General features: G+C 42.4%; 1 protein-coding gene across 1 annotated transcript in view; it reads right to left on the bottom strand.

The window, feature by feature from the left end:
- grm7 (glutamate receptor, metabotropic 7) overlaps positions 1-23,737 on the bottom strand; it is a 279,002-nt gene that overhangs the window by 99,888 nt on the left and 155,377 nt on the right. The window contains 3 exon segments of the mRNA NM_001113008.1: positions 2,043-2,182; positions 5,036-5,236; positions 8,286-8,426. Of these exon segments, the coding sequence (NP_001106479.1) occupies positions 2,043-2,182; positions 5,036-5,236; positions 8,286-8,426 (482 nt within the window).

Below are 23,737 nucleotides of genomic sequence, written 5' to 3'. Positions count from 1 at the left end.
GAGTTAATAGCTTCTATAGATATTTTCCCATATATTATTATAAATGATAAAGTAAAACCTCCATTAAGCGCCCAGGAACCTGGAGTGAATGTTGAGGAAGGGACAATATTTATGTCACTGCTGCGTTGTCTCTTGAATTACAAGATATTACCACACTTAGATGCAGGGCTCTGTCTTTCAAGTTGTGGATAATGTGTTTTTGGTGAGTGCTGCTGTCAAGACAGAGTAATAAAAGGAAATATAAGCCGCAAACATGGATCTTTAAGAGCCGGAAAAATTCAATTGCGCTCCCCCAGCACCCAGACAGCCTCTCAGACTTCAAAAATTGTGTTTAATAAAAGGTTTGATGACAAAAGGAGCAGAAGTAAATGTCTCGCAGAGAACTCCTGGGGGCTCCTGGCAATGTGCTTGCTGACTCCAAATGATTTATCTACATGTGTTCTAGTAAACAGTCGGTGACCTTGCAGGTTGGCAAGCCGGCGTGAGTGACAGCGGCTAGTTCTCAGGTAGACGATCCGCTTGGGTTCCATCAATAAAAAGAACCATACACGTAAGCTATTCTCTGTCAAAGCTTTGTCTATAGCAACCACTTTGTGCATGGCATGCTAAATAGGCTTAAGCTTCATTGCAAACGTCATCCGTATTATAACCTACTAACAAGCAAGTCCGCTGATTGGCTGATTGTAAGTATATCAGTTGTCCCTAATTTAAACAGCAGGTCTTGGCCGGCAGTGGATTCATAAAATTCATTCAAATATTACAATAAAGATTGCTTGCACATACCTTGTAATATTCATTATTGCCCTTCTGGCTCCACTAGAAATAAGTTACATACAGAAGGAACAAGCCTTATAGGGATACTATCATTTTTTATTTGAAGGCTGAAGGATTTATCTTTTATTAAATATATCCAAAAAGTATTTATTAATCAAAATCAAGGTTTTTTTACGTAAAGTTAAAAGTGGGCCCAGACTAACTATCTGTGGATTCTGGCTAATGCCAGAGGGGCTGCTGTAAGATGCCATACACAGTCACTATTTATTAGGCTGGTGGGGGGCTGTTTGGGCCTCTGTGTACTTGGAATGCTAGGGATTATTTTAAATGCAATTGTGGACCTGGTTACAAGAGGTCCTTTACAAGCACAGTTGCAAGCAAATGCTAAAATGGATGCAAGCATTGCTCTTGTTGAGGCAGTTCATTAAAGATATGTCTAAAGATGCCCATTGCACTTCTGTATAGTTGTGCCAACTATTATTGGCCATCATGACTCTTCTGCTGAATGGTGCCCCTGTTGACCCTGTGGAACCGTGGAGCTACCCACACTCTGTAATTCCAGAGATCCCACAACTTGCGTTCAAACTCAAGCAATTGCAATGGGCGCAACCTCAAGTTCAAACTTCAGCAATTGCAATTGTCACAACCCTCTGAGTGGCTGCAATTGTGTTGGGATTATTAGGAAAATGTTGTATTATGAGTAAATTAGCCCATAATGGGATGCATTTTCCCAACTTCCATTTAACCTGCATAACCATCTACGAGGTTGTGGCCCCCCTAAATCAAATAATTCTGGTGCAATCCAAAGTGAAAACAAACTGTTAATCATTGACCCTAGTGTGAGCATCAAGTAGATGAGATGTGAATTTAGCCATTCATATGGTAGGTATGGCCAACTTTCTAGCACAAATTTCTAGTCCCATGGAACATTTGGCCAGATATTCTGAACCGTTACCATATTATCCAATACACAAGTAGCTTTTATCATACTAGTACAAGTTACACTAATAAAAACAAAAGTCTGGTTGCAAAAGCTTACCATATGGGTACAATTTAGCAGCTATTTAAATAAATGAGAACGACTTTCATTCACTGACCTATTTTCATTCATTCATTCATTTTTTTTTGGTCAAGTCTTAAAAGGATTCCACTAAACCAATATAAGGTGAGTAATGCATGACAGAGAAGCCTTAACATTATTCGTGCATGAAAGCAGACTGAGCACAGAGCAACCCCTATTACCCAGCTGGATACTCAGCATGACTCACATTAAGCTGCAATTCATCCGTCCATTGTCCAATCAGCCTGTAGCCTTGCGTGCTGCCATTTGTAATCTGATACTGGAAGAGGTCATATCGCCCCAGAGCATCCCCGTTTTTGTTAAACATAACTGGGGTCCCGGCACTACCTGTGTAGGGGAATAACAGAGTTAATGCAGAGTTCCAAGAACTGCAAGCCATTCATTTATCAAGTGTGAACATGTTTTGCATCCACAAACATAAAGTCTTTGTAATAAAAATCACAAGGTTTGCTCAGCAGCAGTAACCCAGAGTAACCAATAACATGTTTGCTTTTTAACAGGTGACCACAAAATTCCATCTGCTGATTGGTCGCTATGGGTTACTGTTCGCGGACAAACATAGTGCCTTTTATTACATAACCCCATAAGCAGTGGAACATTTATATATATAGGCCTGTGCCTAGAGTGGCAGCTTCAGGGAAACGGCCCTCGGGTGCCTATATAATAAAAAAAAAAAATTCTCTCCAGCTGCTGCCAGATCAAACCTATTGAAATCCTGTGGTGGAGCTGGTGGGGTGAGGGTGTCCTTGGCGAGCATAGACAGGAAGTGATGTTACTTCTGGCGGAAGTGACATCAAGTGTAGAGTGTCTAGGGTGGCACTGGACCTAAATACAGCCCTGCTCAGAAGTTTACATTCCAACATTGGGCAGGCTTCTAAAGCTCATGTTGATATATGAAAATATTGTTGTAGCAGTTACCCTTCTATGGATATAGCCAATAGTATATAAATATTTACCCTTATGATCCTTAAGGTTGCCCACAGTATCTATCACTAGGGTTGCCACCTTTCCGGTTTCGAACCTGGACAGCCCGGTTTTCGGAAGGGCTGTCCGGGTCTAAAACTCCTGCCTGGTTTCCTAAGGCTGATGCCACACGAGGCGTAGGGCTGAAATTTTCGGCAAGCGGAAAAACGCTTGGCGAAAATTCAGCCCTATGCCTGCTACTTGTGCCTGCACCCGAATGAATGGAATACGCCCGGGTGCAGGCACATGTAGCCAATATACGCATGAAAACGCGAGAGAATGCAAAGTCAGGCACAAGTAGTAGGCGTAGGGCTGAATTTTCGCCAAGCGTTTTTCCACTTGCTGAAAATTTCAGCCCTATGCCTCATGTGGCATCAGCCTAAATTAGGAACTCACGACTCCACTTCTTCCCTGCCCTGTGACATTACAACCCCAACCCCATGACCGACTAAGAAAGCCAGCAGAGTTGGCAACCCTATCCATCACTTTGCCCTCCATGTCCCTTTGGGAAGACAGGGGTCAAAAAATATGGACACTTTCCCATTATTAGTTAAGATTCCATATTTAGAAAGGAAATTCCTCTTCTCAGATTTTGCTTCTTCCCATTTCAGTTATTTACTATTTTAGTGAAAAGTTTGCCAGAATTTTCCTAAACTCCTGCAGGCTACCCCATGAGACACCCAGAATATCAGATTAGCACCCAGCACTCGTGGGAGATGAGAAGAGCAGACATTACACACATATCCCAAGGGGAATAATGATGAGCTGAAGCTACTGGAGTTAATAGAAGCTACTGTAATCCTAAATACATTTGTATGCAAAAGCACACTGGGACAGATCCTCATCTCAAACACTGTGCCTGATAATAAGCAAGAGTAAAATTCCTACATTTGGAGCTAAATTGCTAAATAATTAGTGCTCTTTTGCCTGACACTGGACATTATCAGTGGGATATGAAACCCTGTCTATATCATAGCGAGAAGAATGTTGTGCGCCTCCAGCACACAATACTGGCCAAATTACCAAAATGAGCTCAATTAGACTTTGTAGGAAATGGAGAGAATTATTAAAGAAATCATGGGATGATTTTTTTTAAAAAGGGATAATAACCCTTCCTTGCCTCTGAGAATGATAAACCAAAGTGAAATGTTGTAAGTAAAACATGGCAGCACAGAGCCCAGCTAAGTAACGATAAAGGAATAGAAAGATAATTGTTTAACTACTTAAGAACCAGTTAAGTCTTCCCTGTATTGCAGATTGTAAGTTCGGCTCTTAAAGAAAAGTGTAAACCCTAAAATGAATATGGCTAGACATGCTGTAATTGATATACTTAACTTACTGTTCTCGGACAGAGGTTCAGCAGCCCCATAACAGTACTGTTCCATGCCCAAGTCCAAAGGAACTCACCATCTTGAATCTTTTTAGGCCATATTTTATGTGTCAGTGGCACTGCACATGCTCAGTGTGCTTTGGGCTGTTGAGCAGCTATGTTTAGGGGTTGTTAGAAGTCATCAAGCAGAAAATGAGGATCAAGTGTCAATTTCATAGAAGCTGGTGCTACAGGGGTGAAGCTAAATGTACTGGTTTTGAGCTGTCATGTAATGTTAATGTAATGTGAATTAGTCATTAATTGTTCAATTTATATTGTATATATACAATAGCAAGTGAATCCGAAAAGAAGAGGGGAGCTACTGGGGGCAAATTCAGTGGCAGCGCTGCAGTGGCATTGGTCTGGATCAAATTTCCAAAACATAATGTGTAGTATTTCTATCCTTCTTCTGTGTTAGGCTTTAGTTCTTCTTTAATTAAAAGGTCTTGTCGGTGAAAGGCCATAAATATCTATTTTATAACACTTGTCTACTGTAATAATGGGCAGGTTTGGGCCAGCACATTGTTTCTGGGTCGGGGGCCGAGTTGCTAAAGCATATCGCCTTTGTGTACTGATTTATAAATAATAATAATATATAAATTATTGAGACTTTTACCACCTCATTATTGGAGAGGCGGTTTATACTCAGACTGGAGGCAGACTGGATTCTGTATGTGAGTGACCACCTCCCATTGTGTTTATTGCAATTTGCAATATCACCAGAATGAATTTTTAAAAAAAAAACAAGAGTCATGGTTGACCAATGATTCCATCTCCACATGAATAGGATCATCCAAACCTAGAACAGAAATGGTTTGCAAATTAAATGATTGGTCTTAGACACTCACCATTGAAACTGACATTGCGGATGTACTTGAGAAGTTTCTTTCCACCTGCATGTTCCATCTCTGGGCAGATACCAGTAGAGCCTGGACACAGGTCTTTGTTCATGTTGTGCAACGCATGAGCCATGGCGTACACTGCATCTACTACAAACTGGACTCTTTCATCTTGTTCATAGAGGGAATCCTGTCCAATGCGTTCTTGGCCTGTAAACAAAGAGAACATCAACCAAGTGCCTACTAGTGGATATTAAAAGTATAAGGAATGGCATGTTGTTCTCAGAGGGACAAGGATGGGAACGAAATTTGGCAAAGGCTATTGTTTGTCCCCCATTTCCCAAGTCACTGGCATTAATGCAATTATTATCTTTTATACAATACTAACATTATATATGATTTACATCAACCCCTGCTCCAGTGCAGCCTAAGTCCCTATCACAGTTATACATAAAGTGGTCAGTTTTATCAAGAGCCAATGAATCTGCCTGTATGTTTTTGGAAAGTGGGAAGATGCTGAAGCTGTAGGAAACCTACATAAGAACAGTAAAACGTACAAACTCATTGTACCTAGTGCTTTGGCACTCCCCTTCTTCCAAAACCAGAGGGGCGACTAGGTCTGATGTTGACCTCTGACTAGTGATGGGCGAAATGTTTTGCCAGGCATGGATTTGCGGCGAATTTCCACGTTTCGCGATTGGCAGATTGTTTCATGAAACAGATGAAAAAAATTCACAGCGGAAAAATTCGCCGCAAATCCATGCCTGGCGAAACATTTCGCCCATCACTAGTCAGAGACAATTCGCCGTCCAAAAATTTTCGCCCGAGTCAAAAGAATAGTCGCGCAACAAAAAAAAAAATAGTCGCGGGCGTCAAAAGAATAGTCGCGGGCGTCAAAAAAAGAATAGCCGCGGCAAAAAAGAATAGCCGTGCGACAAAAAAAATAGCCGCGCGACAAAAGAATAGTTGCGGGAGACAATTTTTTTTTTTGACACGCAACATTTTCGCCGTTTCGCGAATCTTTTGAAAGATTTGCGAATTTTTCAGTGAAGCGAAACGGGACAGATTTGCTCATCACTACCTCTTACATTTACATTAGAGTAATATGGAATTGCAATATTACTTTATTATTTAAATACATTTAGAGGTGATTTCCCTCCCCTTTTCTATAAGCTTGAATAGGAGTGGTGGCCTTGTTGTAGCTCCTATTATTCCTATCAGGCAATATATGGAGACGCGATCTGAGTTTTCTTTAAGGTCTGTATAGTAGCTTTTATCATGAACTGTCTTATTATATCAGTATGTGCAAGTGCAATAAATCAGGCTATTTTGTTTGTGAGGATTTTTCCAGTCCCATAATATTTATATAATATATCTTTTTTTCTTATTAATCGCACCAATGGCACTTTAATTTCTGCACGTCACATAGTGACAAAACCCAAATCTTGTAAATAAATCCCAAACTAACTTAATACCAAGAAATTCCCTCTTTCATCACAGTCCTTTTCAAAATGAATTCCTGTGTGATCCTGGTCAAGTACTTAATTTGCTAAAAGTGCCATATCTGTATAATAAATGCCACTCCTAAGCGAATGACAAATGTCAGCTGCCTATTGTCAGTGTTGCATTATGTGGCGCTTCTCCTCCTCCCGACTTTCCATCATCTCTGCTTTTATCTCACTTTCTGTCTCATTCTGGACAGCTTCAGCTGGCTCTGGTCCAGAGGTGGCGTTTGGTAAATGTCCTTCACAGACTGACAGACCATAAAAACCTTAGCAACATAGTGTGTTCATATTCCTAAAGGTGTTATCTCCTTGTGCATTGAGTACAACAGTCCCTCTGACCAGGTAAGTAGGTGTTAATGTGCGACTAATCAACCTTAACCAGCACTTTGGATTTTAATCTGTCATGGCTGCTTGAGTGAAGCAGCAAAGCGAGTGTGTGAGATGGGTTTGAGTAGTTGGGATTATGTCAGAAAGGTGCAAAAAATGAATTATGTGGAAAGGAAACATTTTCTGTGTAAGTAATTGTAAGGCTGATGCAGAAGTAATTTTTTTAGTGTGATTGTAGGAGAGGGAAACCTGAACACTGCACATTTAAGTTTTTCTACACGTATGTCAGTACATGTAGTGTTAGTATGTTTGTGGTTTAAGGCAGTAGGGCTCATTTATAAAGCCACAAAAATGCTAGAGCACTAAGGGACACAAAAAATACACCCCTTAGGCATCTGTAGGGTTTTATTTCTTATATTTTGTACAGGTATCGGACCCCTTATCCGGAAACCCGTTATCCAGAAAGCTCCGAATTACGGAAAGCCCGTCTCCCATAGACTCCATTATAAGCAAATAATTCAGAATTTTAAAACTGATTTCCTTTTTTTATGTAGAAATAAAACAGAACCTTGTAATTGATGCCAACTAAGATATAAATAATCCTTATTGGATGCAAAACAATCCTATTGGGTTAAATTAATGTTTTATTAATTTTTTAGTAAACTTAAGGTATGGAGATCCAAATTATGGAAAGACCCCTTATCCGGAATACCCTTGGTCCCGAGCATTCTGGATAATGGGTCCTATACCTGTACTAGTTAATTAATGAAGGGCCTGTTGACAGAGCACTGTGACTGTGGGACAAGGTGTAGAGCATAGAGCTGTCAAGGGCAAGTGAGCAATATACCAGACTCCCTATCTTTGCAGACCCTGGCACTGGGTATCTAAATGACTAGCACACTAGGGGGCTTTTCCAGGGTTGTTTACACCCCCACCTTTATTGGCAATGGAACTGATGAAGGTCCTTGTGCCTATGAGGTTGTTGGCGCAGTTACTGCTGTGAACTGTAAGGCTCTACTAGGGTTTGATCATGGGACCTCCTGGCTGCTCTTTCTAAGCACTGGGCCAGGAGCAGGACTGTCAGTGCCCCCTATTTCCTAGAAGCGTGAGTGCCATCGCTTCTGGGTTTTTATAACCTGTCAATGCTCATGTTAGTCTCTAATTCTTGTTCAGCTCCTTTCTGCTCCTGGTTTTTTGCCCTCTACAGCATGAATCTGTCTAGCCTGCTCCCAGCTTCTGTCACCCCCTTTCTGTACCAATTGGCACAATATCAGTCCTCACCTGAACGACTCACCCTCCAAAGAGATCCCCCACAATGACACCATAAACTCTTACATGCACCCAGTATTTATTATAAAATGTAGGTGCAATGTAGGTGCCTAGATTCCTGGTGAATTTGATGGCATTGGTTGCCATTGGTTAAATACCTGTACACTTGCGATCAGTGTCTTCCTTCTTAGAGCCGGTAATGGTTAACTTGCAGTTGAAATTTTCTTCCCAGAATTCTGCAAACCAGACATTCCGCCTGTTATTCTCCAAAGTCCTTGATGTAAAGTAGGCGTCAAAACCTAAAAAAAAAAAGTAGAGAGGAGTTGTCAGGTCATATATTCCTCATTCTGAAAGCATACCATCTCTTCTGTGAGCTTCTTGTCAGCTTCCTCGGTTTAATCATATTACAATTTTTTTTTGTAACTTGCAAAGCAATGGTGGGTGTCAGAAGATTCTGGTTGAGGAGATAAGAACTTGAAATTAAATCATTATATGGTTGTATGTTTGTATCCATAAAGCAATAACTAACAAAAAACAAAACCAGGTGTCTCAACTGGTGCCATTATGGATTTACCAACGTAGGCTCTGATGTGCCAACCCCTGCACAAATATAGTTACATAGTGTTGAAAAAAGACCAGTGTCCATCAAGTTCAAACCATCCAAGTAAACCCAGCCCACCTAACCCACACCTACCAATATATACACTCACATACATAAACTATAAATACAACCACTAGTACTAACTGTAGATATTAGTATCACAATAGCCTTGGATATACACACACTATGGACACAAACCATTCCTTGTGCACAATCAGAAGATACAATTAGCAGAAACTAAATATTAATCTACTCAAATAAATCACGTGTTCCATTAGTGGTACCAGGAACTTGAGCAAACCAAGTTTTGGGCCCCTTTTTAATACATAGTACACTATGCAAGCTATATCCCTTTAGCTTAAGATGGCACTATGGCACTACTGGCGGCTTGGCCCACCCCTGACTATAAGTCTACTAAATATTGCATATTAAAAGAAGCCCACTGTAATGTCAATCCAATTGCCTAACTTGGGCTAATAAGCCTAGATATTTTGTAAACATAGAGAAGTGGGGGTCACTGCATATCATATGCTTAAGCATATGATAGAAAAGCCTGTAAATTGCACTAGCAATCCAGAGGTAAGGCCCTTGCTTTTGTCTTATAAAGAAGCCACTATATTTATCATACAGAAATGGAACCATTTCAAATGAACATTTGCTTTTGTATCCTGCATAGAAAAAATCATGTAATCAAAGACTTTCTGGCTTCATAGCTGCATATCAAAATTACCAGTATCTAGGCCTTTGCAGATTATGTTCCGAAGCCTATAAAAACTTAACTGAGCATGAAAAAATGGTTATGTCAGCGTTAAGTCAAGAGAGGACTGGCTGCAGGCAGGACCGGATGGAAGGATAGAATAAACAGTTGAAATGATATAACAGAGGGAATTATAGTTTAGTATTCAGAGGTGTGAGGAGGCTGTAAGCCAGAAACTACCACCTTGTCAAATACGTTTTTATAGAAGTTACATTTTGCAATAGTTTTCGAATTGAAACTGCTGCCTGTAAAAAGAGAATATTCTCTATACCTGTGAATTCGGTTATTGATATCAAGGCTTCAGTGCAATAACTAGGAGTTTATTTTGTACACAGGGTCTGTTTATGCTGTAGAAGCAGTGCTTAAGGAGAATATGATAATTATGTATAAATATATAATGGGATCACATAATAATCTCTCCAATGCTTAATTTACCAGTAGGTCCTTCCAGTAGACATGTGGGCATCTATTCTGATTAGAAGAAAGGAGGTTCCATCTCCATGAATCATACTGGCAGATACATTAGATAGCTTCAAGAAGGGGCTGGGTGGCTTTTTAGTAAGTAAGCCAATACAGGGTTATTGAAAATAGCTCATGGTGCAAGTTGATCCCCAAACTGGTCTCATTGCCATCAGGAAGGAATTTTTCCCTCTCTGCGGCAAGTTGAAGAGGTTTCAGATAGGGGTTTTGCCATCCTCTGGATCAACTAGCAGTTAGGCAGGCTTTACACAGACATAAAAGACTGAACTTGATGAACATGTGTCTTTTTTCAGCATAACTTACTATATTACTATGTTATGGTCCTAATTAAGTAGCTACAGTACTTGTGGTGCGTGTAGGGTGTACAGAACCAAGACTACATACATAACTTAATATTTGTTGATATTAATTTAATCTCTTGATTAATGTGAGACTGTTGAGAAAGAAGGAGTAGTTAAATCAACTAACAATAAATAGTATAATATAGATAATTTAAGAGCTTGTTTGGACACAATGATAGACATACTCAAAAACATTTCATATAATAGGTGTCCAACTGCTTGACCATATCAGGTGTGCTGACCTGTGTCTCTGCCAGTGCACAATAAAGGGATTGGATGAGGCATCTTGCATGTAAAGGTGGCCATACACGTACCAATACGTAACTCAGTGTACATTAGTGGTTGTCGGACTTTTTGTTTGGACATTTGATGAGGGCCCCTTAGCTCATAATACGGTTACAGATATATGAATGAACAATGCTGCATCTGCCATTGTTCCAACACTATAAGTACTCACCCCTAAATCTCACTCTATGTGGCCTTCATGATTAAGTTATAGTAGTATCTAAAAAGAATCACTAAGCACCCCAATGTCTGCTCCAGAGCCCTGCATAAGGGCCAGCCCCACAGTATTAGACCCACTAGTGTAGATCCCACATATTCAATTCATTCCAAACGATTATTCAAATTACTGTTTTATGCCACCTTTACTGTCTGCTAGTTAAACACTTTATGGCCATTTCCAAATAACGAAAATGTTACTTCCCCTTTACATTTATACGTTCTACCTCCTTGCATAAGGAAAGTTATCATGCTAACACTTCTCAAAGCTCATTTAAAGCACCTTCCAGAGCAGTGATCCCCAAGCAGTGACTTGTGAGCAACATGTTGCTCGCCAGAAGCTTTAAAGCAGGATTTTTTTTTGGGAATTCCTAACTTAGAGGTAGTTTTTTGAGGCATGAACACCATGTGCGCTCCCAAAAGGAGTATCCTGCGGCTTCCAGTCTACATGGTGCTATCAAATAGCCAGTCAAATCCCTTATTTGCCATTCTCTATGAGCTTTTGTTGTGCTTGTATTGCTTCCCAACTATTTTTTACATTTGAGTTTTTCTCACTGGGGACCCATGTTCTAGAGCAGTGGTTCTCAACCTTCCTAATGCCGCAACCCTTTAATACAGTTCCTCATGTTGGGGTGACCCACAACCATAACATTATTTCTAAGTCCATCAGAAATATGTGTTTTCCGATGGTCTTAGGCAACCCCTGTGAAAGGGCCGTTCGACCCCCAAAGGGGTCCCGACTCACAGGTTGAGAACCGCTGTTCTAGAGGAAGCACTTAGCAAGTGTCCTCTGCAGTAACCAACCCTTGACCTATGCACTTGTTCCCCGCCAAACTTTGCTTTTGTCTCTCTCCTCTTCCTAATAGATTGTAAGCTCTTCCCGACCTCATCCAACTGTGTATTGAAAGACTTGAGCACTTGGTCAGGTAATTTGACCAGGTGAATCGACCAGGTAATTTGACCAGGTTATTTGACCACTGTGGTGATTAATAAAGTCAGGGGACACTTTTTGTATTAACGATATTGGCTCCTATTCAGATAAAGAGGAAATGCATTGTCACAAAAAAATCAGAGTTAAAGTTCCCAAGTGGGTAGTGTGTTTCCCATACATTTAAAAGGAAGGAGTCAAGAATAAAAGGTCATTTTCACAGACAATACTACTGAGAACAGCACAATAGGCACAATTGCCAAAGCCATTAATAAGCAAGTACAGTTACCTGCCTTCTGTATGACTTTCACCCACATTTACCTCCTCTCTTTCATAGTCTTGCAAAAATAATTCTCACTGTCCTCACAATGAAGTTGGTCCTTTGGGACAACTTAGTATATCAAGACAAAATGGTTACTGCCCCAATATTAAAATGTTCTCTTTAAAAAAAATCTGAATCTTTTTTGTAGAAAGCTTGAACCATCAACAGTATTTTGTCTTCTGCAAATCAGATTCACCCACTTTCACATAAAGCTCCTCTCCCACTCACATTCTGTGTGTATCTCACGAGCTGTAGAATATATGGAGATACCTAGGGGTTTGTAAGAAAGCACGATGCAAAGTACAGAAATTCTATTTTCATCCTTTATTCAAATGAATGCTTAATTGCACAAGTACCTGGTTAATGGTTGCCAATCAAAATTAATTAGGAGCTTTTTAGCTACTGAGAAATTAAATGTTTGCACATGATATGGTATCCTTCCAATATATGTCCTAGTTTCACTCCATTGTCCCAAAATATACACCCCAAGACTCAAACAGCCAAACACCTTCTCCTAGAGGTTGGACAACACTGTCACTGTTGCCATTTTGTTGTACGATAACATTATCCCACAACTACATTCTGTTACCTGAGGCTTTTATCCTTAAAGCTTCTACAGGCAAAAACTTACCCTACTACACACACAATAACATAGCCAAATTCCCTTCCCAGAGCCTGTTTTTGATATTGCTGCAATAGGCACCATCTCTCCCTACTATACCCGCTATCCCACAGCCACTGTCCCTTCCCAGAGGCTATTATCCCACTGCTACTATAGGCACCATCTCTCCCTACTATACCTGCTATCCCACAGCCCCAGTCCCTTCCCAGAGGCTATTATCCCCCCACTGCTACTATAGGCACCATCTCTCCCTACTATACCTGCTATCCCACAGCCACAGTCCCTTCCCAGAGGCTATTATCCCACTGCTACTATAGGCACCATCTCTCCCTACTATACCTGCTATCCCACAGCCCCAGTCCCTTCCCAGAGGCTATTATCCCCCCACTGCTACTATAGGCACCATCTCTCCCTACTATATCTGCTATCCCACAGCCACAGTCCCTTCCCAGAGGCTATTATCCCCCCACAGCTACTATAGGCACCATCTCTCCCTACTATACCATCTGAGTAAGGAGGCCAAGGAGTGGGAGGGGTTTAGGGTAATCCCTGTGTCCAAACCCGAAACCAAACTGGTTACCATTATCATGAAGAGAGAGACAGTGCATGAGCAGGACATCCTCATATGGCTCCGGCGCCAGTGCACTGTCCTATCCACCCTGGAGCCGGTGTTTGATGAGGAGGGATTCTGGGTAGGGGGGTATAAAGTCCAAGTGAAATTGCATGTGGATCAGAATGTTCAGAAACATCTCCCAAATTCCTTTTTCATTGGGAAAGCAAGGGGTGTCTGTTTCTATGTGGGCCAGCCCAGGCTATGCTATAAATGTGGGTCCAACAGGCATTATGCTGTAAAGTGCAACATACAGAAATGTGCTTTGTGTGGGGAGACTGGGCACTCAAGCAAGGAGTGTGTAAAGGCCATAAAGTGTAACCTGTGTATGCAATCAGGCCATGCTTATAGGGCCTGCCCCGACGCCTGGCGCAACATTAGGAAGGCTTGTCCCAATCTGGAAAAAGTAATGAGTACCCCAATGCCAGGGGAGAACTTGCCCCAGACTGAGGGAAGGGGGGAGGAGAGGGCAGGTGGGGCAAGAGAGACAGACAGGGGGTGCCCAACAGAGGTGAGAGGGAAAGAGGGGGAGAACAAACAGGCAAAGGCACAGGCAGCGGTACAGGCAGCCCAAGAGGAGGGAGGCGGAGGGGATGGTTGGATAGTGGTGGGCAGCAAATCTAATAAAGCTAAGGAGGCTCAGTGCCCAGGTGTAATTACCCTCCCAACTGAAAATAGGTTTGTTTTGCCAGGAGGGAAGTCATGGGGGGATTTAGCAGAGGAACAGGTAGAGTTGGAGAGAATGGAGGAGGAGGAGGAGAGGGAGAAAAGGAAAAGTCTCTCATCTGATATCATCTCCAGCAGGAAGAAGAGCAAAAGGGAAGGGGCTTTTCAGTCTCAGGGGGCAGAAAAGGAGTCACTGGAGGAAGGGGAGTTGGGGGAGCAAGATGTGATGGAGAGTCAGGAGGCAGGTGTGCGGGTACAGGTTAAACGGTCTGCTGGGAAATGTTTGGACAATTCTCAAAAAAAGAAACATAAAGATGCCTCTTGATATGTGTTTTATAATGATCTGTAAGAAATAAGATGCTTTGCAGGAAGGTATTTTTTGTTTTTGATGTAATATTGATTTATATGTTTTTTTGGTTTTTGTTTTTTGCTTGATTGAAATGTAATTATTGTTTTATTGTATTTGTTAAATATATTTTAATAAAATTCTCTCCCTACTATACCTGCTATCCCACAGCCACAGTCCCTTCCCAGAGGCTATTATCCCCCCACTGCTACTATAGGCACCATCTCTCCCTACTATACCTGCTATCCCACAGCCCCAGTCCCTTCCCAGAGGCTATTATCCCACTGCTACTATAGGCACCATCTCTCCCTACTATACCTGCTATCCCACAGCCCCAGTCCCTTCCCAGAGGCTATTATCCCACTGCTACTATAGGCACCATCTCTCCCTACTATACCTGCTATCCCACAGCCCCAGTCCCTTCCCAGGGGCTATTATCCCACTGCTACTATAGGCACCATCTCTCCCTACTATACCTGCTATCCCACAGCCACAGTCCCTTCCCAGAGGCTATTATCCCCCACTGCTACTATAGGCACCATCTCTCCCTACTATACCTGCTATCCCACAGCCACAGTCCCTTCCCAGAGGCTATTATCCCCCCACTGCTACTATAGGCACCATCTCTCCCTACTATACCTGCTATCCCACAGCCACAGTCCCTTCCCAGAGACTATTATCCCACTTTCACCATCTCACCCTACTATAACTAAACATTCCACTCTCTGACAACGAAGTGGACCTGACAAACAAACTGGCACAGTGATAGTTATACGCATATTCTCAAACTGTGAATCCAGAACAGCACAGTCTACAGTCAGGTCAGCCTGGACTAATATAAGATATCATTATGTTGTAGTCTTATACAAGTATTGTTTGAGTATTGCTCTTAATGATAAAATATATGGTATATGTGCAGGTGTGGAAAAATCTAAAGTGACACAGCAGTGATAAGAAAATTTGTGTACATGATCGTTTATGTTGATAGTTGTAAGCTTCATTCTTTAAGTCTCTTTTACCATATTCAAGTCATTTTGAAGATGCCTCCTGTGGTGTCCACATTCTCTTCATCTCTGGGGATGGTTGTTGGGGATAAATATTTCAGACAGGTGGATTTATGTGCAGTGCAAAGTACAGCAGGAGGGAGTTAAGTACCCAGAGTCTTTCAGGAATAATAGCAAGTTCCATGTATAGAGTGAGCCATCTGTGCAGCTATATATATTTATATATTTATATACACTCATGCATAAAAGAAATTTTTCAATCTCTAAATCACTTGCAGAAAAAGTATGGGAGGAAGAGATTTGAGGGTAAATACAGATTTTCTGAGACAATGACACACTAATGCACTGTAAGTTACTTGCTTTCAATGCACCGCTTATCTCCAATGGTTTAATTCAAAGCCATTCACAATCTTGGGCAAATGCATTTGAATATTTAGTACTTGTGCCTATGTTTGTAAATGAGCCCTAAAGACATATAGATGTGTCACTCTGCAATGATATTAAGATTGATTCCTCTTACTCATTAGCGTGTATATGTATAGTCACAATAATTGAGGGGGTTTAAAGGATCCTGCCCCACTTTCTTACAGATTATTTTGAAGATTTATACAGTGTAAACATATATTGCAGTGAAGTACAGCACTATAGCACAATAGAATCTGTACACTATTACAGTAAAGAGTACACTGTAAAAAAAGTAAAACATACACAAAACAAATGCTGTATCATATTATTGGCCCAGACAGAAGCCATGTGTTGTATACTACATAAACCTAGAGATGGTGCCATTAGTAGCAGTGAGCGTAATAGCCTCTGGGAAGGGGTATAGTAGGGAGAGATGGTGCCTATAGTAGCAGTGGGGGGATAATAGCCTCTGGGAGGGACTGTGGCTGTGGGATAGCAGGTATAGTAGGGAGAGATGGTGCCTATAGTAGCAGTGGGATAATAGCCTCTGGGAGGGACTGTGGCTGTGGGATAGCAGGTATAGTAGGGAGAGATGGTGCCTATAGTAGCAGTGGGGGGATAATAGCCTCTGGGAAGGGACTGGGGCTGTGGGATAGCAGGTATAGTAGGGAGAGATGGTGTCTATAGTAGCAGTGGGATAATAGCCTCTGGGAAGGGACTGGGGCTGTGGGATAGCAGATATAGTAGGGAGAGATGGTGCCTATAGTAACAGTGGGAGGATAATAGCCTCTGGGAAGGGACTGTGGCTGTGGGATAGCAGGTATAGTAGGGAGAGATGGTGCCTATAGTAGCAGTGGGATAATAGCATCTAGGAAGGGACTGGGGCTGTGGGATAGCAGGTATAGTAGGGAGAGATGGTGCCTATAGTAGCAGTGGGGGGATAATAGCCTCTGGGAAGGGACTGTGGCTGTGGGATAGCAGATATAGTAGGGAGAGATGGTGCCTATAGTAACAGTGGGAGGATAATAGCCTCTGGGAAGGGACTGTGGCTGTGGGATAGCAGGTATAGTAGGGAGAGGTGGTGCCTATAGTAGCAGTGGGATAATAGCCTCTAGGAAGGGACTGGGGCTGTGGGATAGCAGGTATAGTAGGGAGAGATGGTGCCTATAGTAGCAGTGGGGGGATAATAGCCTCTGGGAAGGGACTGTGGCTGTGGGATAGCAGGTATAGTAGGGAGAGATGGTGCCTATAGTAGCAGTGGGGGGATAATAGCCTCTGGGAAGGGACTGTGGCTGTGGGATAGCAGGTATAGTAGGGAGAGATGGTGCCTATAGTAGCAGTGGGGGGATAATAGCCTCTGGGAAGGGACTGTGGCTGTGGGATAGCAGGTATAGTAGGGAGAGATGGTGCCTATAGTAGCAGTGGGGGGGATAATAGCCTCTGGGAATGGACTGGGGCTGTGGGATAGCAGGTATAGTAGGGAGAGATGGTGCCTATAGTAGCAGTGGGGGGATAATAGCCTCTGGGAAGGGACTGTGGCTGTGGGATAGCAGGTATAGTAGGGAGAGATGGTGCCTATAGTAACAGTGGGAGGATAATAGCCTCTGGGAAGGGACTGGGGCTGTGGGATAGCAGGTATAGTAGGGAGAGATGGTGCCTATAGTAGCAGTGGGGGGGGATAATAGCCTCTGGGAATGGACTGGGGCTGTGGGATAGCAGGTATAGTACGGAGAGATGGTGCCTATAGTAGCAGTGGGGGGATAATAGCCTCTGGGAAGGGACTGTGGCTGTGAGATAGCAGGTATAGTAGGGAGAGATGGTGCCTATAGTAGCAGTGGGGGGGGGATAATAGCCTCTGGGAATGGACTGGGGCTGTGGGATAGCAGGTATAGTACGGAGAGATGGTGCCTATAGTAGCAGTGGGGGGATAATAGCCTCTGGGAAGGGACTGTGGCTGTGAGATAGCAGGTATAGTAGGGAGAGATGGTGCCTATAGTAGAAGTGGGGGGATAATAGCCTCTGGGAAGGGACTGGGGCTGTGGGATAGTAGGGAGAGATGGTGCCTATAGTAGCAGTGGGATAATAGCCTCTGGGAAGGGACTGGGGCTGTGGGATAGCAGGTATAGTAGGGAGAGATGGTGCCTATAGTAGCAGTGGGGGGATAATAGCCTCTGGGAAGGGACTGGGGCTGTGGGATAGCAGGTATAGTAGGGAGAGATGGTGCCTATAGTAGCAGTGGGGGGATAATAGCCTCTGGGGAGGGACTGGGGCTGTGGGATAGCAGGTATAGTAGGGAGAGATGGTGCCTATAGTAGCAGTGGGGGGATAATAGCCTCTGGGAAGGGACTGTGCCTGTGGGATAGCAGGTATAGTAGGGAGAGATGGTGCCTATAGTAGCAGTGGGAAAATAGCCTCTGGGAAGAGACTGTGGCTGTCAGATATCATATTTTAGCCCAATCATTTAGGCCAAAATTGAATGTTTGTCATAGGGTGCTCTGGTGCTAAGGGTTCATAGGTAATGCAGCGCAACAATAAAAAAAAAAACGGCCACTAAAAGTATTTTTTGCTTCATACCCCACCACCATTAATTACAAACCTAACCTACAGCGCTGGCTTAAATGACAAGAATCTTAATTTTCCTTCCGCTCGCTCTACGCTGGTCTCTGAGCAGCTCTCTGTTTGCAGTGCCCCTGCCAAGCAAAATGGCACAAACATTAAGAGTATTCTTTCCTTCCTCTGGCCGGCGATCAAACATATTTGTGCACATATCAGTCCCAGGGGTTTGCACAGCCGTGCTCTGCTTTGGCAGTCAGTATTTAATTGTGGGTTCTTCTGCATGGCAAAGTGGAGTAATGGCAAAGCATGAAAGCCTGTGAGCAGAAATATTGCTTTTCTTATTATCTTTGTCACTCTCCTGGGAGCTGCACAAATTCTATTGCGATGCGTAAGCTGCATCCAACTGTGACAGGCAGCCGTCTTGTCCTGTAGAGCCAGGAATAGAGAGCTAACTGGATGCAACAGATAGGGAGACGCGTTCTCTTAAAGCTATATTAATACCGGAATGCAGCTTGTTTGTATAAGAAAGCACGCACTGTAACACTGGACTCACGCTTGAATGATATGGGAAGGAATTAACTAAAAAATGGACATATTTAACCTAGTGCAGTAACCCATAGCAACCAGCCGAGACTTGCTTTCATTATTATGCCTGCAGTAGAATGATCAAAGCCAACTGTTGCTTGCTATGAGCTACTGAGGCAATATCCAGTACATGACCCACAACTGGGTTATAATTAAGTTAACTGGTGACCTTTGCTGAATATTAACTAATGTAGAGAAACTTATATATAAAATATAGCCCACGGTTTAATCAACTTTTAGTATGATGTAGACATTGATATCCTGAGACAAATTGAAATTGGCATTTTTAATTTTTTTTGTGGTTTTGTATTTATTTAGCTTTTTGTTCAGCAGCTTTATAGTTTAGTATGTCAGCAGCTATCTGGTTGCTAGGGTCTTATTTACCCTAACATCCATACAGTGGTTTGAATGAGAGACTAGAATATGAACAGGAGAGGTACTGAATAGAAAGAGAAGTAATACAAAGTAAAACCAACTCTGTTTTTAAGGCAGACTACTATAAATGACAGCCAAATCATACAGGCCACGTAGCTTTGCTGCTGGTAGTTATATATTAAAATACATTCAACCCCTCAATTACCTTGGTGTGCCAAAATGTTATAGATCAAAGGGAAACCCCAAACCTACACTGCTGGCACTATGGCACTTTTATGTTGGCTCCAAACATATAATCAATATTTATAGCCATTTAGGATATGACAGATCCCCTTTAATTAGGTCAGATTGGAGCAGGCTTCAATCCATTGCAACAGGTATCAGTAAGAGAAGGATTCTCATTATATCATGCTATCATCCCACACCAGGCTGCCTGTGCCCTCCATACTGATAAGCATAATTGGACAATCTAGAAGAGATATTCCTATACTTCTCACTTACTTATCACAGAGCAATATATAATAAACGATCACAAGATTGTCTCACATTTATATGAAAAGATAATCCATTGTAAAATATCCCGTTATGTCAACCCAAACCTAGGCTGTAAAGCTTCTTCCATGCACCACCCAATCAGAACCAAGAAAACCCGCTCTTCTAGTACACGTAAAGCTATCAGACCCAATCTCGCTACAAGAATGGATTTTGTTGGCATAGTTTGAGGGCACTTAGTTTGCTGTACCTGTCAGCCCACTTTACCACAGGAAATGCCACATTATACTATATTACTGCTTCCACTGTGCCTTTCACCAGTGAATGTAGGTGTCGGGGGACACTTTACACCCCACTGACAAGCAATAAGGTGATTAGTGGCTCAGCCATCCCGTTCTGCAATTGGAGACAGTGTATTTCAATACTTTATTCCCAATTAGTCGCTCTGAAAATGTTCTTTGCTGCACATGTATTTGATCTTGTTTATTAAACTTTGATAATAGATGAGAACGCCAAGGCTTCCCCTGCACTTGGTCCCCCACCCGCAGTCTCCCAATTGTGTTACCTTTTTAGCAATTAAAATGACAGCTGCCCCCACCCCCCATTAAAACAAATCGTCTGTTACATTTTCCCAAACAGATGCTTCATATTAGATGATGAAACAGTGACATTAAACGTGTCTGTTCTAATTTTGCTCAGATTCATTAGCATGCAACGACAACAGAGAAGACACTGCAGGCTAATTAGCGTGTGGGTTGCTACACCCTCAGACAGGTAGCAGCTTTTCTACCATTAACGTGTGCTTATGTGGCCCTATCCCTGTAATGCAAATCTCCCACTGGGTTGTGCAGACCACTGGTTATTCCAGAGGCCAAGAGCTCATAGGTACGAACTGCCCATCTCCCTTTAGCTGGCCATACACGTGGCGATCTGACGAAAACATTGTCAGATCCACCACACACAGTCAGGGCTGAAACAGCAGATAAGGAGGTAGAAACAATAGGATTTCTACCTCCTTCTGCCGATTCAGCCCTGACGGCAGATTTTGGTCAGGAGCCTTCTATGGCGCCCGATCAAAATTTTCTAACCTGGGCGATCGGCGAGTCGTCCGATATCAGCAGCTTCCTGCGATATCGGTCGATTCGCCGACATGCCATACACGCACCGAATATCGTACGAAACGAGGTTTCGTACGATAGTATCGGTGCGTGTATGGCCAGCTTTAGACACCTGTGGAAAACTGGAAATTCACTCCACAATGGACTTGCTGATTGCTAGAATATCTACTTTCTGAGTCATATCTTTGAGACCTTTATTTTCATTCTCAACAGAGCTGCACTATACTATAAATGGCAATCCATGGTTAGTTCCAGATCTGTTTATCTTGGACATACACACAGGGGCAGATTTACTAATCCACAAACGGACCGAAAGCGTCCAAACGAGTTTTTTTGTAATGATCGGTATTTTTGCGACTTTTTTTTTTTTTTCGTATGTCCCGCGATTCAACCCCTCAACTTTTTCGTATATTTTCCGTGACTTTTTTGTCGCATCGCGAAAAAAATCGGATTGGTTTTTCCGCGTTTACTATCGCTCAATATCAAAAAATTTGCAGACGAAAAAGACGCAACAAATACGAAAAATCGCGACATAAAAGTCGCAAAATGATTTTTTCCCTTTCGGGATTCGGATTCTTAGATTAGTAAATCTGCCCCACAGGGTCAGTTTGACGGGATTACTCATGAACAGCCTGCCGATGGCCACATACTCCTGCCAGAGGCCAAGACTGGGATTCAAAGTAGGCTGCGGCAATTTAAGTACAGAGTGGCCCCCACCAGCCCAATAAATAGTGACTGTCTATGGGATCTTACAGCAGCCCCTCCAATCCAGGTCTGACTGCCATCATAGACTGAAGGTATACTAACCTGCCTAAGCAAAACCTAATTATAAAATTGCATTAGCACGCAGGAGCACTCTGCTAAGTATGCCAGCTAGGGCCTCAGTTTTACTGGTTATACCAAGATGAAATATACCTACTCTACTTTTATTGCACTGTTTTAACAAGATCAGAAAGGTTAGCATTATTTTAGCTTGCAGCCAGAAAACTGTAATCACTGTGTCCTAAAAGCCTTTATCTTGACATGTGGCTCTGATCGCTCACACACAGTGTCCTACTATATTACTCTATTAAACAGATATTCATTACACCTTTTCCTTTATGATATAGTAAATATTATTTAACAATATTTTTAACAATTTATTTTCCAAACTGGCTTATCTGAATTGTCAATGCCCACTTGCAATTTGCACTGGGGATTAATGCTTCATAGGGGTGTTAAAGCTCAGCAGTTGAACATATTCTGCTGGACTGACATTGTTCTGAATTGAGACAGGAGTCAGGAGACTTGGGACAGCTGGAAATCTTTTAGCTTTAAGCTATTTAAATTTTAGTAAATCTGGTCCAACTGTGATATTTGTTTTATTTTTAGGGGTCTCCATAATAAAGGTTATTTACCTACCGTATTTTTCGCCGTATAAGACGCACTTTTTCTTCCCCAAAACTGGGGGGGAAAAGTTGGTGCATCTTATACGGCGAACTGTCTTCCTCTCTGTGCCGCGGCTCTCTGCCGCATCCTCGCTTTTATAAGGTTGCGCCCGTGACGTCACACGTACAGGGCGCAACCTTATAAAAGCACAGAAGCAGCTGGGAGCCGCGGCACAGAGAGGAAGACATCACGGGAGCTGGAGGCCGGTGGGGGTAGGTTAGGGGGGAAATGGAAGGTGCTTGGGGGCCCTGGGGGAAGCTGAAGAATGCTGGGGGTGCCATGGGGGAGCTGGAGGATGCTTGGAGGCCCTGGGGGACGCTGAAGGATACTTGGGGGGGGGCCTGGGGGAAGCTGAAGGATACTTGGGGGGGGCCCTGGGGGACGCTGAAGGATACTTGGGGGGGGGGGCCCTGGGGGAAGCTGAAGGATACTTGGGGGGGGGGGCGCTGGGGGAAGCTGAAGGATACTTGGGGGGGGGCTGGGGGAAGCTGAAGGATGCTTGGGGGGGGCCCTGGGGGAAGCCTCATTATGTGCGAGCCCAGAGACAGTTAACTTTATACAGTTGATATAAAATATTTTACTACAGTAGTACAGTTCAGAATCTTTTTTTCTAGATTTTTCTCTTTTAAAATTGGGTGCGTCTTATATTCCGGAGCGTCTTATAGGGCGAAAAATACGGTAGGTTATACAAGAATATTCAGCAGAAGCAGGTTATAGTTCCAATAAATGATGCTAATATATTACAATACCCAAATCTTCCATAGAATGATAGTGTTTTGTATGCAGGATGTAAATATGTTAAAAACACTCTTGAGAATAAATTGGAATATCAAAGAAGAGTTAAATATAAACGTATGATTAAAACAAAAGTACAAGTTACATTAAAGCAATGAACAGTAATGGGGAAGGGAAGTAAGGAATAAGGAAGGAAAGGTGAAAAAAGACTAGGGCTGTACAGATAGGAACATGTTCTGCTGAAAGTAATGTGGATGATATAACAACTGCCAAACAGCAATCCAACAACTAGCACATTAGTAATAATCACCCATATGGTTTAGTTCTGGGTTGGGATATAAATATGCTTTTCTTATCCAGAAAACTGATATCCAAAAAGCTCTGAATCATGGGAATTCTAATTTTTAATAATGTCTTTTTCTCATTAATAATCCATATTGGTGGCAGAACAATCCTATTGGGTTTATCTAACTTTTTGATGATGTTTAGCAGACTTAAGGTATGGTGATGCAAATTTCGGAAAACCCCAAGACACCAAGAATTCAAGATCCTTTACCTGCATTTTGGTTTGTGCAGCCATATGATTTGTCAAGATCAAACCATTAAGCAGCATTTTCAGTAGTAAGACCAGTGACACAAGAAGAGTTGGACATTGGAATCTACAGGTTCCAGAATCTTTTCTCCTGAATTTGGTGCTTACTGTTATAGCACATCCGTTCTGGTATTGCTATTAATATT

This window comes from Xenopus tropicalis, chromosome 4, assembly GCF_000004195.4.
Source record: "Xenopus tropicalis strain Nigerian chromosome 4, UCB_Xtro_10.0, whole genome shotgun sequence".
Classification (NCBI taxonomy): domain Eukaryota; kingdom Metazoa; phylum Chordata; class Amphibia; order Anura; family Pipidae; genus Xenopus; species Xenopus tropicalis.
The sequence above is the reverse complement of the archived record's forward strand: the minus strand, read 5'-3'. Positions and strand labels throughout refer to the sequence as shown.